Genomic DNA, 18,087 nt, shown 5'->3' with positions numbered 1-18,087 from the left:
CTCGGCACTCCAATGAAAACGTCCTCATCATTTCCTCATACTCATGTGGTTTCTTTCTTCTGCTGAACACAAAACAAGATATTCTGAGGAATGCTGGGAAAATGCAGTCACTGATGTCAATGTTAGAAAAACAAACAGTGTGTTTTGTCTATCTAACATTAATCCTGTGTCTATGATCCTTTGTGTTCAACAGAAGACAAAACTCAAACAGGTTTGCAATAAGTGGAGGATTAGGACATGATGGCAGAATTGACATCTTTAAATGTACAATCACACAGTGACAAGGACACAACAATACAGTCTTAATAATACCAAAATGTTGATTGAACTTGTATCATGGAAATAAGGTTATTTCTAAGTCCTTGATGTATCTTCGAGTGTGAAATGTTGAGCATAAACGCTGCTGTAATGCAAAAAATGTTTCTCTTATACTTTGAGTTTCTGTCTTGTTTCTAGTCTAAACATCTACAAATTCCCAAATCAAAAAGCATTTTAAAGACAAGCCAAAACATATAGTCTTGTTTTCAGAAATATCATGCCAAACTGAAGTGAGTTCGTCCTTAAAATAAGCAAAATAGTCATCTGCCAATGGAGCGAACAAAATAATCTTGAATTTCCTTTTGACATACTGTAAGATTACTCTGCTTACCTTATTGGTAGATGATTATTTTGTTTGTTTTAGGTAAAAACTCACTTCATTGTGGCATGTATTTTCTTAAAACAAGACTATATGCAGAGTCTAGAAAATGCTTCTTGATTTTACGAGTTTTTAGAGATTTAGGCCCAATCCCAATTCTACTTTTGTAGCCCTTCCCCTTGGCCCTTGAAACCAAGTGTGAAGAGGAAGAACTTCAAAATGTACCCTTTAGGATTGGGCCAGCACTCCAGCACCTGCACACATCATCATATGTCATCGCCATCTCCTGCTTCAGATGAGATCAGACGATGGCGATTGCTGTAGTGATTCCAGTCGTGTATTTTTTTTGGTATTTATCTTCAGGAAATCACTGTAGGCATATATCATGTTATCATCACGACCTAATAAGGCAATAAGATCATAACCGTACTGTGTGTTTACACAGTAAATACACCAAAACAGCATGAACATGATAGCAGACACTGTAACAGCTCATTCTCAGCCACTAGACTTTACTGACAGGGGATTGGAGTGTCATCGAGTGTCAGAATGTTGTGGGACGGCTGTACAGGAGTTGTTATTATGGATTATAAATTTAGCTGTTTTTATTCTAGCATTTTTTTAAAAGCATGATGGTAAAACACGAACACTGTTATGAATTGAATTGTGTGAATATATACAAGAATATATACACGAACGCCGTTAGGAATATATTAAAACTTGTTTTTGTTTGTTGTAAAAATTCATAATAATGACAAAAACACTAATTTGTGGATCTTCTGACTTCCTGGTGCAGCTATCCTGCTGTTGTGGCTGGTGTGTTCTGGGAAATTTACTCACCCCTTGGTTTTGAGTGTGGTCCTAGAATATCTCAGTTTGAAGGGCTGTCTCCCCCTTCCCCTTAGCCCTACGCCTTCAAGCTAAAGAGAATTGGGACACCCCTACCCCTTCACGGGAACGTGCAAAACGAGGGCTGATATATCTCGGAGTATGAAATGTTGAGCATGAACACTGCTAGTGTGAGCAGAGGAGGCCTACAGCAGCCATGCAGGAGTTCAGCTCCATTAATGCACATTTCTGACGAAGACGTGCTGTTACGGGGATTAGAGGATGACCGAGACGAAGGAAGAGCCTGTGTGTCCAGGATAACGCTCATGAACATGCAGGACAGCATTACTCTACACACTACACACTTACCCTAAACTCTTCCAGCGCTTCTTCCTGAAAGCAAAGCCATGGGAGGAGGAAAACAACAGGAGGAGAGAGAGAGAGAGAGAAACACTGAGACGGACTGAAGCACCTCCACCACACACACACACACAATACACAGCAGCGGCTTTCACACACCGGTGACCAGAACTCAACTCTTCAGTACAAACATATATTGGGTTTAGTGTTGGGGAATATACAGTCTGTACAGCAGAAACATCATTCAGTCTATGGGAAGTCCCCATAAAAATAGCTGTACAAGTGTGTCTGTGTGTGTAAACCTCACCTCTGTCTGAACATGAGCGCGGGGTCCATGTTGGCTGAAGTCATGCGCACCACATGCCGGATCTCCTTAGCAATCATTCGTAACTTTTCGAAGTTCACCAGCCCGTCAACACTCGAGTCGTTACCTGAGCAAGATGGCGGACAGTTTTACACATTCTTATTCCATAGGTCTGCTTAATGCTTGATTCTGATTGGCTGATTAGCCCACTGCAGATTATTTTGCTTGTTTTACAAAAGTTTTTTAACTTAATTTTGGTATTTTATTTCTGAAAATAAGTCAATATGTTTCGTTGTCAAGAAAATGCTTCTTGATTTCAGATTTTGTAGATATTTGGGACTAAAAACAAGACAAACTCTAATAACCAAAAGCATTTTTAGCAGTGTAATAGAGAATTTTGCAGATTAAATGCATGATAAATGTGAACACGACTGACCTTCGTGCAGAAACGTGAGGTCTTTCTTGACCACGGGGAACAGGGGTATGATGGGAGGCTGCACGCTCTGGCTGCTCAGGATGTTGCGATATTTGGCCATGTTGCGCGACGGGTCGAAGATGTCCTGGAGGTCACGAAACAGCTTCTCATACTTGCTGGGCAGTTTCTCCCACGTGCTCCGGAGTCGAGCCACTGGAGCCAGATTCAGACCACTGAAGATCAGGAGTGAAAATCTCAGCATTACTGATTATTACTGAGTCTTCTGGATGATGTAGAAATATCGGTAACACTTTACTATAATGTTGTATTATCTGATGTTAAAGTATTTAATATTGTGAACAAGCAATTAACAATAAAATGATTACATTACTTTCTCATGTATGCTAAAGTTAGTAAATGAAAATAAAGCTCTATATCTATAGAGTTACTGTTATCGGTATATATTGGCTATCATTCTCCAGATCTGTAGAGTTATCGGTATATATCGACTATCAGCCTCCAGATCTGTAGAGTTATTGATATATATCGGCAATCAGCCTCCAGATCTGTAGAGTTATTGATATATATTGGCTATCGGACTCCAGATCTATAAAGTTATAAGTATATATCGACTATCAGCCTCCACATCTATACAGTTATCAGTATATATCTGCTATCGGTCTCCAGATCTCTAGAGTTATCGGTATATATCTGAAATAAGCCTCCACATCTATAGAGTTATCGGTATATATCCACTATGGGCCTCTGGTTGTATAGAGTTATTGGCATATATCGGCTATCATCCTCCAGATCTATAGAGTTATTGGTAGATATCGGCTGTCAACCTCGAGATCTATAGAGTTATCGGTATATATCAGCTATTAACCTCCAGATCTATAGTTATTGGTATATATCGGCTATCAACCTCCAGATCTATAGTTATTGGTATTACTTTATTTTTGGTATATCAGAATTTTCAGTCAGAAGCACACAGCGGGAGTAAACCTGTAAGATCACCTGATGATGGCGAACATGGAGTTGAAGTTCTTGCACTCGCGGCAGTGCAGTGCGATCTTGATGAAGTGCTTGATGGTTTTCATGCGTTTGATGGCGTTGGGTTCTCGCAGGATCTCGGTGGACACCCAGAAGGTCTCCTGGTTGATGATCTCCTCGAACTGCTTCAGATGCCCAGCGCCGCCACCTCCGCCGGGGTCCAGCTTGAACAGGTCGTCCACGTACTCGGTGGACTCGATGTTCCGGAACAGGCTGAAGTCCCGCATGGAGAGCTGAGCTGCCACTTCTACTGTGCTGAGCTGCAGCAGGCTGATCTGACTCTCCCGCAGCAGATCCTGAGCGTCCTCGTCTGAACACAGCGTCTCCGTCTCCATGTTGTTCTTCAGGTAGTACCTGAGCGCGCACACACAGACACACACACACACACACGTTTGCACACAGATACATAAACAGTATAGAAAAAGTAAATAATATAAGTGTGTTGTGTATCTTGTATTAATGTTTGTGTGAGTGAGTGTGTGTGTGTGGCATGTCTCATGCAATAATGTGTGTGTTTATATGTGTGTGTGAGTGTGTGTGAAATGTATGTCTTGTATTAATATGTGTTTGGTGTATTTGTATTAGTGTGTGTGTGTGTGTGCGCGTGTGTGAATGTAAGAGTGTGGTGTTTCTCCTGTATGGTTGCAGTAAGGGTGTGTGTGTGTGTGTGTGCTGACCTGCCGTTGAGCTGTATGCGGTCCGCTAGTTTAGACAGCTGGTCCGGCAGTCTGCGCTGTTTGATGACTCCTTCCGGACTGACGGACACCTCACACAGAGAGTAGGTCTCAGCGGCGGCGATCAGACCGAACTCACTCACCACATGTGAAACCACGTCTTTAGCGGTGGTGTCTTTACTGATGATGATGTAGGCGCTCTGCTGGTCCGCCTTAAACACACGGATCACCTGATCGGGAATATCTGAGCGGCAGACAGAGAGAGAGAGAGAGAGAGAGAGAGAGAGAGAGAGAGAGAGAGAGACAGAGTGAATATTACACACAGCACAGAGCATCAGTTAACTGTTTATTAAAGGAGACCCATTCTGCCCCTCTTTATAAGCTGTAAATGCATCTCTGCTGTCTCTAGTGTGTGTGTGTGTGTGTGTGTGTGTTTGAGCTGAGAATATCACACAGATAATGTTCTCCAGCTCTCTGAATCTGACCCTTTCAGGTTTTGATCCTAACTGTGGTGTTTGTTAGAATGTCTGTCTTTGTTTTGATCTGTAACTCCGCCCACTGCCAGGTTACCCAATCATATTTCAGCACCCCGGGTTGCCAGATGGTGGAAAACAGTGCATTTTATTTCAGTCATATGTAGGCTCCTCAATGTATGCAAATGCAGCTGAAAATGTGAGGTCTGGAGGACAGCAGAAGCCTCACACATGACACTAAAATACACATGAGGTGGTTTATTTAGCAAATGATAGAATTATTAATAATGTAAACATTAGCTGATTACATCTTACAGTGTGACCCTTGATCATCAGGCATACTCGCTGCTGTTTGTGCCATCAATCTGGCAACCTGTGTGTGCATCTCATCAGAAGAGGGGCAGGGTATAAAAACCCTCTCCAATATTTAGAATTGGGACTGCAATACCCAGATCAACCACTAACTTTAACCTTACACACTGCACCCTCCGTCATCATAATTATGACAGAATCAGCCTGCTTTCCTTTACTCCAACAACTACACTGGCATTGCTTTTGTTCATGCAGTATTTATTATATCATTATTATGTTTTGTAAATGTGTGTGTCACTGCATCTACATAGTTTCCTCCCCTGTTTACTGATGAAATCTAAGTTAAATCAATGACTGTTGGACATAATCCACAATCTTACAGCATTTCCACATGCTTGAGGACAGTAAAAGTGGAACATTTCATGACACAAGCACAACAGCACATGCAGACGAGGATAAAGAGCACAAGAAACAGTAAAGAGTGAACGATGTGTACAGCAGAGGAGTGTACTTACAGTAGAAACCAGCCACTGGAGGAGCGCAGAGAGAGAGAGAGAGAGAGAGAGAGAGAGAGAGGGATGACATACAGTGTGTGTGTGTGTGTGTGTGTGTGTGTGTGTGTGTGTGTGTGTCATTCATTCATTCATTCATTTTCTTATCGGCTTAGTCTCTTTATTAATCCTGGGTCACCACAGCGGAATGAACCGCCAACTCATCCAGCAAGTTTTTATGCAGCGGATGCCCTTTCAGCCGCAACCCATCTCTGGGAAACATCCACACACACACTCATACACTACGGACAATTTACCAATTCACCTGTACCGCATGTGTTTGGACTGTGGGGGAAACCGGAGCACCCGAAGGAAACCCACACGAACGCAGGGAGAACATGCAAACTCCACACAGAAACGCCAACTGAGCCGAGGTTTGAACCAGCGACCTTTTTGCTGTGAGGCGACAGCACTACCTACTGCGCCACTGCCTCGCCCGTGTGTGTGTATAATTAAGTGTGTGCGTTACCTGAGGGGTTGCTGAAGTCCAGCACGGTGGCGGCGGGCTGCAGCAGGTCAGGGCTGCTGGAGGATAGGCTGCCGGGGATCGGCATTATGGCCACACTGTGACGACACTGTTTAGTGCCCACGATACTGTCATCCTGAGACTGACACACACCGCTGTCACTGCACACACACACACAGAGAGAGAGAGAGAGGGAAGAGATCATTCAGCACACACACACTGCAGGACCACCACATCTGGGCCATTTTCACACAGCAGTGGACACTTTACTACACAGAAGCTCAAGATCTGTTCAGGGATCAGTCATTTACTGTGAACACTGCACACATGCTGCTCGTACTCAGAGTTTCCTTCCAAATATCTGAACTTCTATAATCAGCATTTTATAGTCAGCGGCCTCAGCCTAGTGGTTAAGTGTGCTGACATGTAGCACCATGGTGCTCCCGCTGACCCGAGAGCAGTCCTGGCTTGATGTCCTATGCTGATTTCAGAATGTCTGGATATCTGGACTAGACACACACACTGAGTGAGAGCAGTGTACACACTGATGAAGATCCTGAGCTGTTCATGATGGATGAGTGTAAAGAAACAGCGCTTGTGCTTTCACAGAAACAGGAAGCGAAAAGAACCATTTCCACACATGAGACGACAGCACTGATGACTGATAAACAACAGGAAATGATGTCGATGACACGTCCCAGCTGATGAACATGACAACACACAAGCTCTCTGCTGGCCTTCTGATGCTTTATGAACACAGCAAACATCACAGTGATCTGCTGATGCACACGCCGAGCTGGACCAACACCAACACACTGAGCAGGACTGAGGACAGGTGGAGATGAAGATGAAGACACACGCACACACGCACACACACGCAAACACACACACACACACACACACACACACACACACACGCACACAGTCTCTTCAGGCTGAGGATGAGCTTACTGCTGAAACTTTGAGATGATATCATCAGAGAGTGCCTGTGTGTGTGTGTGTGTGTGTGTGTGTGTGTGTGTGTGTGTGCGTGTGTGTGTGTGTGTGTTGAGCAGTTTCTCTTACCCAAACAGTCCCCTGTGCAAGTGAAGCAGTCGTAAAAACAGAAGACACGTGATGTCAAGCACAGAGATGAAGCACACACACACTCCCTCCCTCCCTTCCTCCCTCCCTCCCTCCCTCCTTCACTCACTCACTCACTCACTCCCCCCCTCACTCCATCACTCACCCCTAACTCACTTCCTCCCTCACTTACTCCCTCACTCACTCACTCCCTCCCTCACTCCCTTACTCACTCACTCACTCACTCACTTCCCCCCTCCCTCCCTCCCTCCCTCCCTCATTCACTCACTCCCTCACTCCCTCCCTCACTCACTCACTCACTCATTTACTCCCTCCCTCCCTCCCTCACTCACTCCCTCACTCACTTCCCCCCTCCCTCCCTCACTCCCTCCCTCACTCACTCACTCCCTCAATCACTCCCTCCCTCCCTCCCTCACTCATTCACTCACTCACTCCCTCACTCACTAACTCATTTACTCACTCCCTCACTCACTCCCTCCCTCCCTCACTCACTCCTTCACTCACTTCCCCCCTCCCTTCCTCACTCCCTCATTCACTCACTCCCTCACTCACTCACTCATTTACTCACTCCCTCCCTCCCTCACTCACTCCCTCACTCACTTCCCCCCTCCCTCCCTCCCTCACTCACTCACTACCTCCCTCACTCCCTCAATCACTCACTCCCTCCCTCCCTCACTCATTCACTCACTCACTCCCTCACTCACTAACTCATTTACTCACTCCCTCACTCCCTCCCTCCCTCACTCCTTCACTCACTTCCCCCCTCCCTCCCTCACTCCCTCCCTTCCTCACTCCCTCACTCACTCCCTCATTCACTCACTCCCTCACTCACTCCCTCACTCACTCCCTTACTCATTCACTCACTCACTCACTCACTCACTCATTTACTCACTCACTCACTCCCTCACTCACTAACTCACTCCCTCCCTCCCTCCCTTACTCACTCACTCACTCACTCACTCACTCACTCACTCACTCACTCCCTCACTCACTTCCCCCTCCCTCCCTCCCTCCCTCCCTCACTCACTCACTCATTTACTCACTCACTCACTCACTCACTCACTCACTCACTCACATGCACATTGACTCAATCTTGACTGAGGGAGTGAGTCGGTTGTTCACTCCAGCACCTATATGTCCCAGAATGCATTGGGATTGTAACATCAAGTGCTCAGGGCTTTAGGGCACTCCATTAATCCATTCATCTAGTGTCAGGGAGTGATATTGCAGGGAGCCTCAGTTTACCTGAAGGGTTTAGGGGGCAGGATGCTGAATCTGGTCTTCTCCAGCATCTTGCGGATCTTGTTGCGTCCTCCAGAAACGGTGTTGGCCTTCATCTTCTTGTGGCTCTTGCTGTCGGTGGGAAACTCCATGTCTCCGGGCAGATCCGGGATGGAGAAGCGGTTGCTCTTCCGCTCCTGGATCTTGGGAATATGAGGACCGCCGTTCTTCTTCTCGTGCCTCATGCGACTCTGGAGCTCTTTGAAAACTACAACAAGTCCAAATCAAGACAAGTTTAACCCACACGACCAGCATTTAAACACATACGCCACACTCTTCTGCCTGGAATGCAGGAACGATTATAAAATTATAAACAAATAATTATATAATACATCTAAAAAAAACTATATAAAATTTTTGAAAAAATTATAAAGTCAAAATGAGGAGCTCTCCTATGAAACTTCAATTATTTTAAAATATTTCCCATATGTTGGACATTATCTCAACACATTTCTAATCATTCATTCATTCATTTTCCTTCGGCTTAGTCTCTTTATTTATCAGGGGTCGCCACAGTGGAATGAACCACCAACTATTTAAGCATATGTTTTACACAGTGGATTCCTTTCCAGCAGCAACCCAGTACTGGGAAACACCCATACACACTCATTCACACCCACACGCTCTCACACTACGACCAGTTTAGTTGATCAGTTCCCTATAGCGCTCGCAGCCGTTAGTAAATCAATCAAAAAAGGCGCCTTTCAATGGAGAAAGCCTGTTCAGTGTGATGGGCGCCTACGTCATTTACTCTTCTGTAGTGTGGCACAAACACACCGCAGTATTCACTATAAATGACTAGTGTGTTCTCCTGTGTGCTCTGCGGTGCTGTAGTGTGTGTGATGTACCGAAGATGTTGGTCTTGACGGTGAGGGACAGGTGTGTGTTGTTCTTCAGGATGTCCATGGCCTTGGTGTAGGAGATGTTCTCAAAGTTCTGCCCGTTGATCTCCAAGACCTGTGGACAGAAGTGCAGTAGGGCAGGATGAGTTCGGGGAACATCCAACCGTGATATTGTTGGACTGATATGGTGATTCGGAGTGTGATTTGTAAAGTCAAGATTGCAGTGTTTGTGTGTGTGTGTGTGTGTGTGTGTGTGTGTGTGCTGTATTACCTGGTCTCCGCGCTTGAGTCCTGCCTCTGCTGCTCTGCTGTTGGGCTCCACGCTCTCGATGAAGATGCCGAAGCCGCGCTCACTGCCGCCCTGCAGGTTGAACATCAGCGGAGACTCTCTGCAGGACTTCTGCAGCGTCACCTGACGACACTTGGCCTTCGCCGCGCACGCGATGTTCAGCAGACGCAGGTGACCCTTCATTTTCTGACACACACACACACAGCATAGACAGACTGAAGGTCAGAGCAGTGTATGTGTATGTGTGTGTGCATATTTATGGGTGAATGCATGTGTGTGTGCATGTGTATGTGTGTTTGTGTAGGTGTGTGTGTGTGTAGTATGTGAATAGTATGTGTGTAGTGTTTGTGTGTGTACATACATGTTTATATGTACATGCATGTCTGTAGTATGTGTAAGTATCTGTGCATGTGTACACGTATGTGCATGTGTGTGTATGTGTGCATGTGTACATGTATGTGTATGTGTGTGTTTGTGTGCACATGTGTGTGCATATGTATGTGTGTGTATGTGCATGTGCACGTGTGTGATAAAGCACATTAATGAAAAGTGATAAAGCACATCTGTGTTTTTACACACACACACACACACACACACACACACACACACACACACACACACACACACACACACACACACACACACACACATATGACTGACCGAGGCGTCCAGCAGCTTCTCGAAGTCCTCCAGGAACTGCGTCATCACCGGATCACCCTCGAAATCATTGAAATGATTGTTCACCCACAACAGCACGATCCGGGTCACCTGCAAAACACACACACACAAACACACACACACACACACACACACACGAGAAACAGCACGTCAGCTGCAAGAGACTGATAAACACACACAGACCATGTCTCTCAGACTGTTGCACACACACACACACACACACACACACTGACCGTGTCTCTCAGAGCGTCGACTCTGAACCACTCCAGAAGCTTGTTTCCCACCTCCATGGGGCTGGACAGGAAGGTGCGGTACATCAGCAGGAAGTCCTCAATGTATGTGGGGTCCACCACTGACGGCTCCTCCACCAGATGCAGGACCAGACGCTCCGGCGTGCCCTGACACACACACACAAAACACAAGCGCAGTGATGCACACACAATAGCAGAGAAATGATACACACACACACACAAAACACAACAGTGCTGATACACACACACAGCAGCAGAGCAATGACACACACAGGTGACGCAGTAGCACAGTAGGTAGTGCTGTCGCCTCACAGCAAGAAGGTCACAGGTTCGATCCTCTGCTCAGTTGGTGTTTCTGTGTGGAGTTTGCATGTTCTCCCTGCGTTCGCGTGGGTTTCCTCCGGGTGCTCCGGTTTCCCCCACAGTCCAAACACATGCGCTACAGGTGAATTGGGTAGGCTAAACTGTGTGTGTGTGAATGTGTGTGTGGATGTTTCCCAGAGATGGGTTGCGGCTGGAAGGGCATTCACTGCGTAAAAATGTGCTGGATAAGTTGCTGGTTCATTCCACTGTGGCGACCCCGGATTAATAAAGAGACTAAGCCGGTAAGAAAATGAATGAATGAGTGATACACACGCACACACACACACACACACATTCACAACAGCACTGATTCACAAACACACACACACACATTTTTATTTTCCCAGGGCATTTGACTGAGTTCAAAGCCAGCTGTACTGACAACAGTAGAGCTCCGTCTGCTGTAATCTGACACACACCCACTAGGGGGAAACCCACTGTGTTTGTTCACTCCAAACACAGAAGCATGCCACAGTTCAATGACTACTATAGAAAAAAAGGACAACATGCACTGATGACAGTCAGAAAACTGATGAAAGAATTACAGATATTTTTTTTACTAAGTCTGTCTGTTATAATGTACAGTGGGTTTAGAGGTAAGAGGGATAGTTCACCCAGAAATCTTTATTGACTTTCCCTCAAGCTGTTATAGACTCTCATGAGCTTCTCTTTTTCTGTTGAGCACAAAGGAAGAGCTGAAATCCTGTAACCATCGACTTCCATAGAGGAAAACACAAATACTGTGGATGTCAATGGTTACAGGTTTCCAGCATTCTTCAAAATATCTTCTTTAGTGTTTAACAGAAAAAACGAAACTCAGACAGGTCTGAATGGTGTAAATGATGACAGGACGTTTGTTTTTTCAGAATGTCTCTCCATTATAATCGACAGTGTGATAATAATCTTAACATAAGCTCAATAATCTGCCAAAGTAAAAGCAAACACAATACTGTTTTCATATTACTCATATTATACTCTATTCTTGGCAGATTTGGGAGAAACTCACTTAATTTTCTCATTATATCTGAAAACAAGACTTTATTCTGTGCTGTATTTATTGCAGTGATGTAGTGGCTGTGTGATGTCGATGCTGATGTATTGTGCATGCATCTTCCCGAGACTCAACAGAGGATCAGAAACTGACACAGGATCAGAAACCCACAGCCTGAAACTGAAGTGACCATCGACACCTCGCTTTCAGTCTAAGCAGTAAAGGAAACGCTGTAAACTACATGAACTTGTGTCAAAACACCACGACTGAACAGGGTGAAGCCTTTAACTGACTGTTATTACCCTGAGATTGATCACAGCACACTCAGACTCTGCTGAACTGTACAGATGATGTGTACACAGACTCTGTGCTGATATGAGGCTTGACTTTAAGGTTTTCACAGATGGGATGTTGCAACCCAGTAAAGTGCGCTCTCTACAGTATGAATGTGAGCAGTATTAATGGAACTCAGACGTACTACAATTTTGTCATGGTCACATGACCTACCTACTCGCTTTAGGCCCATTCGTGAATTCTCTCGCAGGCATCATGGGACAGCGCAGCGTGTATGGGATGCACACTTCAGAATCTCGCCGGAAGCAGTAGGTTATCTTCTCGCATACTGATTATCCAATTCTATGAATTCGGACACACTACTCGGCACACATGCTGATTATAGTGTACTATATAGTATGGAAGTATGCAGTTTCAGACGCAGTCTACGTCAAACATTCATTCATTCATTTTACTTCGGCTTATTCCCTTTATTATTCCCGTTGCCACAGCAGAATGAACTGCCAACTTATCCAGCAAATGTTTTACACAGCAGATGCCCTTCCAGCTGCAACCCATCTCTGGGAAACACCCATACACACACACACACACACACACACACACACACACACACACACACACACACACACACACACACACTCATACACTACGGCCAGTGTAGTTGATCAGTTCCCCTATAGTGCATGTGTTTGGACTGTGGGGGAAACTGGAGCACCCGGAGGAAACCCACACCAACACGGGGAGAACATGCAAACTCCACACAGAAACACCAGCTGACCCAGCCGAGACTCGAACCAGCGACCTTCATGCTGTGTGGCGACATCGCTACATACAACTCCACTGCGTCTCCCACATGATACACTCCATACATATATACGTCAAACATCCAATACATTTCTGAGCTCCTCCAGGTGACCTTTGACCTGAGTGAGCTCCTCCAGGTGACCTTTGACCTGTATGAGCTCCTCCAGGTGACCTCTGACCTGAGTGAGCTCCTCCAGGTGACCTTTGACCTGTATGAGCTCCTCCAGGTGACCTCTGACCTGTCGTCAGCTGAGTCTCACCTTGATGACGATGTGTCCCTTGCGTGTGCCGCTGCGGTCCAGCTCTCGGTGTTCCTTCACCATCACGATCTCGCCCTCCTCCTCCACCTTGTGTGTGTTCTGCTCCACATGATTGAGGATGCGGCAGTAATCCTGCTGCGCGATACACACGAACTGCACACACGACAGCAGAGTGTGAGAGAGACAGTGTGTGTGGGAATGTGTGTGTGTGTGTGTGAGAGTGTGTGTGTGTCTGACCTGGCAGTCGTCTGCTCTGGTGCTCACGGCTCCGCTCATCAGTTGTCTGTCCAGTGATGGAGTGATGCCAAAGCTGTTTCCCATACAGAGGATCTCTGATCGGCCGTCACTGTAGCTGATCTCCACCGCACCGTTCAGGATCACATACCACAGGTCCAGCTGCGCACAGGTGGATACATCGACTGACTGATTGGCTGTGTAATTGACTAATTGACTGGTAGATGGATTGATTAATTGACTAACAGACTAATTGATTGGTTCATTTATTGGTTTATTAATTGACTAATTGATTGTTAGATTGATTGGTTGAGTAATTGACTAATTGATTGACTGACAGGCTAATTAATCAATTGATTGCTTTATTGAATAACTGATTGATTGACTAAACAACTGATTTATTGATTAATTTATTCATTGCTAAAACATATGATCGAATAACTTATTGATTGGCAGATTATTTGATTGAATAATTGACTGATTGATTGGAAGATTGATTGGTTGATTTATTGACTTGTTGGCTGATCGACTGATTAATTGACTGACTGATGAATTCACTGATTGAATGATTAATTCATTGACTTATTGATCAATTGATTGGCTGAACTTATTGACTGATTGATTTATTAATGTATCGATAGCCTGACTGATTTGGTAATTAAGTGATTAATTGATTGATTATGCAACTGATTAATTGGTTGACAAATTTTTTGATTGACTGACAGGCCATTTGATGTATTGCCTGACTGATCGATGGATTATTGATTGAATGACCGACTAATGAAATAACTGACAGACTAACTGATTGTTCAATTGATTGACTGATTGATTAATTTGACTGATGACAGACAGATTGATTGATTGATTGATTAATTGACTGACTGACTGACTGACTGACTGACTGACTGACTGACTGATTGATTGATTGATTTGACTGAGGACAGACAGACTGACTGATTTATGGATTGATTAATTGACTGTCTGTTTTGTGAACTCTACAGGGTCAGTTCCGCTAGCGGACAGTGTTGTTAGTGTGTGTAGCTGTACCTCCTGCTTGTCCTGCAGGATGACGGTTCCTTCTCCCTCCACCACCTCAAACATCATGACCCGGCACAGCTCCCTCCGCACTGACATCGTCATGTTGGCGAACGCCGGCAGCTGATGCATGAACTCCAGCAGCTGCTCTGTACAGCACACACACACGCAAACACACACACGTACAGCACACACACACGCAAACACACACACGTACAGCACACACACACGCAAACATACACACACACACACAAACACACACACACACACAAACACACACACACACACACACACACACACACACACACACACACACACACACACACACACACACACAATTCACATCACTGTCAAAACTTCTTTTAAAATTGTCAGCACAAAGATGGCTGCTGTTTAATGGTTTTGGACAGCAGTTCTAATCCACTTTAAATGGAAAGCAAGCCAAATTTCCATAAAATAAATGGTTAAAATGTCACCGCACAGAGAAATGCAACACAGATGAGCTGTTCTGGTGTATAAGCTACATTATATGATTTGATTCAGAAATAATGCTAAAATAGGCTACTGTCCAGTCAAGGTATGTACATTAGTTCCTCTCACTACCCTCAGTAGCACGCTCACTGCCTACCTGTTTATTCAGGTATTAGCATGCATGTTCTAAACTAAAAATATGCCATCAAGGTGCCTGCCGGGCTTCCCTCACTAACTGAACATTGACTACCACTATGTGGTAAGTGGGCGGGGCTGAGAGCCGTGGGAATGGAATGAGGGTGGGGCTTGAGTGACAATCCCACAGAGGAGCTCTGGACTATAAAAGGAGGAGAGAGACGAGAGAGGAGCAGGCCTGGACATCTTATGTTTTACTCTAGCTTTCAGTTTTCAGGGTTTTAAATATATAATGTTCCCTTTATGTTGTGTAGGTCACATCTCAACATGAGTCTTATTTCTGTATGATCATCTTAAAGAGATTTCTGCAATCTTCATAGAAAAATATCAGGAACAACGATAATATAATAATACCGATGTCGTCGTCTGTGCGGTCCAGCGCGTCTTTCTCCAGACACTCGCGCACCAGATCTCTGGCCAGGAGTGCATCTGAGGAGCGGTCCATGTCTTCATCCTCCTCCTCCTCCTCAGAGTCCACTGGAGCTTCAGGGAGACCAGAGAGATCCACATCACCCAGCTCACTCTCTGTGGCCTGCACACACACACACATTGATTGATTGATTGATTGATTCATTCATTCATTAAGGCACATTAAAAAACAACCAGGAATGACCAAAGAGCTGAACATGTGACAGATACAACAATAAAATACATTTAGGTACATTTAAGAACACATCCATAAAATATTCTCACATAAATAGATTTAAAAATGAACTTGAAAGTTTGAACTTGAAGGTGGAGGGTGACGACACATCCATTCGAATCCACATATGATTCACATCCATACCCAGAGTTTTGGTCCTGCTATAACAAAATGGCTAAAGTCTGTTTGGACTCATATCTGCGAACAGATCAATGCAAGACCTGAGAGACCCGGGTGGAGTGAATGAATGCAAGATGTCAGCTAGATATGGTGGAGATGGACCATGGCAGTGCTTTAAAAACAAACACTACAAGGTAACAATTGTAACCATTGGAGAGGAGTTCAGACGGCGACACGTGTTCGTATTCACCACTGCCGGTCAGGAGTCTGGCTGCAGCATTTTAATGGTCCAATCATGTTTCCTTCACCTACAGTGCGTCAGCTTTCTAAAGGTAAATCGTTTCTTCATTACAGCACTCTGAACTAGCTCTACATGCTTTTATCACTGCGTGCTTCACTTTGTTACGGGTTAGTGTATACTGCATTCAGCTGTTTCTGTTAGCTTTGCAATTAATTAAAGAGTTAATAAACTATTAAGGCTTTATCAATATTTTGTTTCTATGTATTATATTTTCTGGCAAGTATCCATATAATAATCATGATCAAGTCCATTAATAGATGGTTGTTTTTGCAGAATAAACCCTTCAGTCTTATCTAACCGCTGCTGATAAACCTGTAGCGCTTTATTCTGAGATAACAACCTCCAGGATCTACTTTATCTACCCTGGAATTTCATGACTGGCCAATCAGAATCAAGTATTCCTGTGTAATAATCAGAGTTCAAAGCTCAGTTGAGTTCAGTGCTGATTCACTTCAGTTCAGATGTCAGCGTGATCTCTCCTCAAGAGATTTCCCTTTATGAGGAATAAGTTTAATCAGGTGTGCTACAGTACACTTCTTCTAAACTAAACGATAAGAAAGCAAACTTTCAGTCTTATTTCCTTTTTTTCCACTTTTATTTCCAGTCTACTTCCTTTTTAAGTGCTTCTCGGAAATATACTCACACTTGACATTAAAATACTTGACTTGTATTGACAGAACAGTCTGGCCTGTTCACTGACATACACTTACACGTATAATTACTGTACTATTCTGATTGAGTGGCCTATTATTATTATTATTATCATTCAAATATTACACTCTCTATGATTTCAGAAATCAGCCGTGACCTGTCAGCCAGCTCTGCACTCGGGGCATTCACACCCACCTAAATGAAAATGGTGAGAGTTGTTGACTCCATGAGCTACAAACAGTAGGTATCATGAGAAAAGGAGACACTTTCAGCTTCTGGAACGCTTAATGCTCAAATAAATCAAGTTACAGATGCTGAAGAACAACTGCACTGTTGTAGAAGTCCATCTATTAGCCCAATGACGAAACATGAAGCATGGTCAAAGGTTTAATGCATGTAAGCCTTTTCTAGTGCTTCTGAAAAGAATTTCATTATTTTTTTAGAATTTATTTATATTCGTTTTTTAGCTCCGAATTCAATCTGACTCCAATTTAAATGATCCTAAAATTTTTATTATATTTTGATAATTGTAAAAACGGATCACATTCATCATTTATGATTTAATTTAGAGTTTTGATGTTTTCTGTGCTACTTTCAGTGGTTAAATGATTAAAAGGTCTACATGTTATAGGCTCTCTATGGCTACGTATAATCAAATGTGCCTATTAATCAATTCAATTTATGCCACACTATAAAGGTAATGAAGACTCCTCGTAATCTACTGGATACAATAAATTCGCAAAACTCCAGAATTAATCAAAACTTAACATTTTATTTGTCAGGTAAAATTGTATTCTGCCAAGAGTCAGCTTGAATTCGAAGCTAAAAAACGAATATAAATAAATAACTAATAATATAAATATTAATACTAATAAAAATACTAATAAGTAAAAAAAGAAATTTCAGAAGCACTAGAAAAGGCTTACATGCATTAAACCTTCGACCATGCTGTTAGTTTCGTCATTGGGCTAATAGATGGACTCCTGCACTGTCATATACAAACACATGAAATCTGTCTTGTAATAACCCAGAAAAGTGATGTCTTAAAGCCAATAATAAACCTAAATTGAGCGCTTTAACCTCTCCCTCAAGCTCCCGCTGGCCTGCAGGTACACACACACACACAGGTGAATGCTGCTCTCTCATTGGCTGTAGGCGATCGCTGATGTTATTTTCAGTCAGGCATGATTTGTATCGCCGACAGCTCCAGATGTTCAGCACGCCAAAT

General features: G+C 43.9%; 2 protein-coding genes across 17 annotated transcripts in view; both read right to left on the bottom strand.

Annotated features, from left to right (window-relative positions):
* The window catches only part of ddx46 (DEAD (Asp-Glu-Ala-Asp) box polypeptide 46), an 800,864-nt gene that overhangs the window by 175,114 nt on the left and 607,663 nt on the right, over window positions 1-18,087 (bottom strand). The window lies entirely within an intron of this gene.
* rapgef6 (Rap guanine nucleotide exchange factor (GEF) 6) overlaps window positions 1-18,087 on the bottom strand; it is a 77,479-nt gene that overhangs the window by 15,401 nt on the left and 43,991 nt on the right. For 4 of the 16 annotated variants that reach the window (XM_073935545.1, XM_073935552.1, XM_073935557.1 and 1 more), the window contains 16 exons: window positions 15,499-15,676; window positions 14,491-14,627; window positions 13,447-13,605; window positions 13,210-13,362; window positions 10,480-10,644; window positions 10,229-10,336; window positions 9,551-9,754; window positions 9,286-9,394; window positions 8,402-8,645; window positions 6,077-6,234; window positions 5,572-5,586; window positions 4,275-4,515; window positions 3,562-3,951; window positions 2,566-2,777; window positions 2,133-2,256; window positions 1,835-1,858 (listed from right to left, as the gene is read on the bottom strand). In XM_073935545.1, coding sequence (XP_073791646.1) covers window positions 1,835-1,858; window positions 2,133-2,256; window positions 2,566-2,777; window positions 3,562-3,951; window positions 4,275-4,515; window positions 5,572-5,586; window positions 6,077-6,234; window positions 8,402-8,645; window positions 9,286-9,394; window positions 9,551-9,754; window positions 10,229-10,336; window positions 10,480-10,644; window positions 13,210-13,362; window positions 13,447-13,605; window positions 14,491-14,627; window positions 15,499-15,676 — 2,621 coding nt within the window. Of the gene's footprint in view, window positions 1-1,834; window positions 1,859-2,132; window positions 2,257-2,565; window positions 2,778-3,561; window positions 3,952-4,274; window positions 4,516-5,571; window positions 5,587-6,076; window positions 6,235-7,138; window positions 7,151-8,401; window positions 8,646-9,285; window positions 9,395-9,550; window positions 9,755-10,228; window positions 10,337-10,479; window positions 10,645-13,209; window positions 13,363-13,446; window positions 13,606-14,490; window positions 14,628-15,498; window positions 15,677-18,087 lie in introns of all 16 variants that reach the window. The other 12 variants (XM_073935544.1, XM_073935551.1, XM_073935556.1 and 9 more) reach the window with 7 other exon arrangements.

This window comes from Danio rerio, chromosome 21, assembly GCF_049306965.1.
Source record: "Danio rerio strain Tuebingen ecotype United States chromosome 21, GRCz12tu, whole genome shotgun sequence".
Lineage (NCBI taxonomy): Eukaryota > Metazoa > Chordata > Actinopteri > Cypriniformes > Danionidae > Danio > Danio rerio.
The sequence above is the reverse complement of the archived record's forward strand: the minus strand, read 5'-3'. Positions and strand labels throughout refer to the sequence as shown.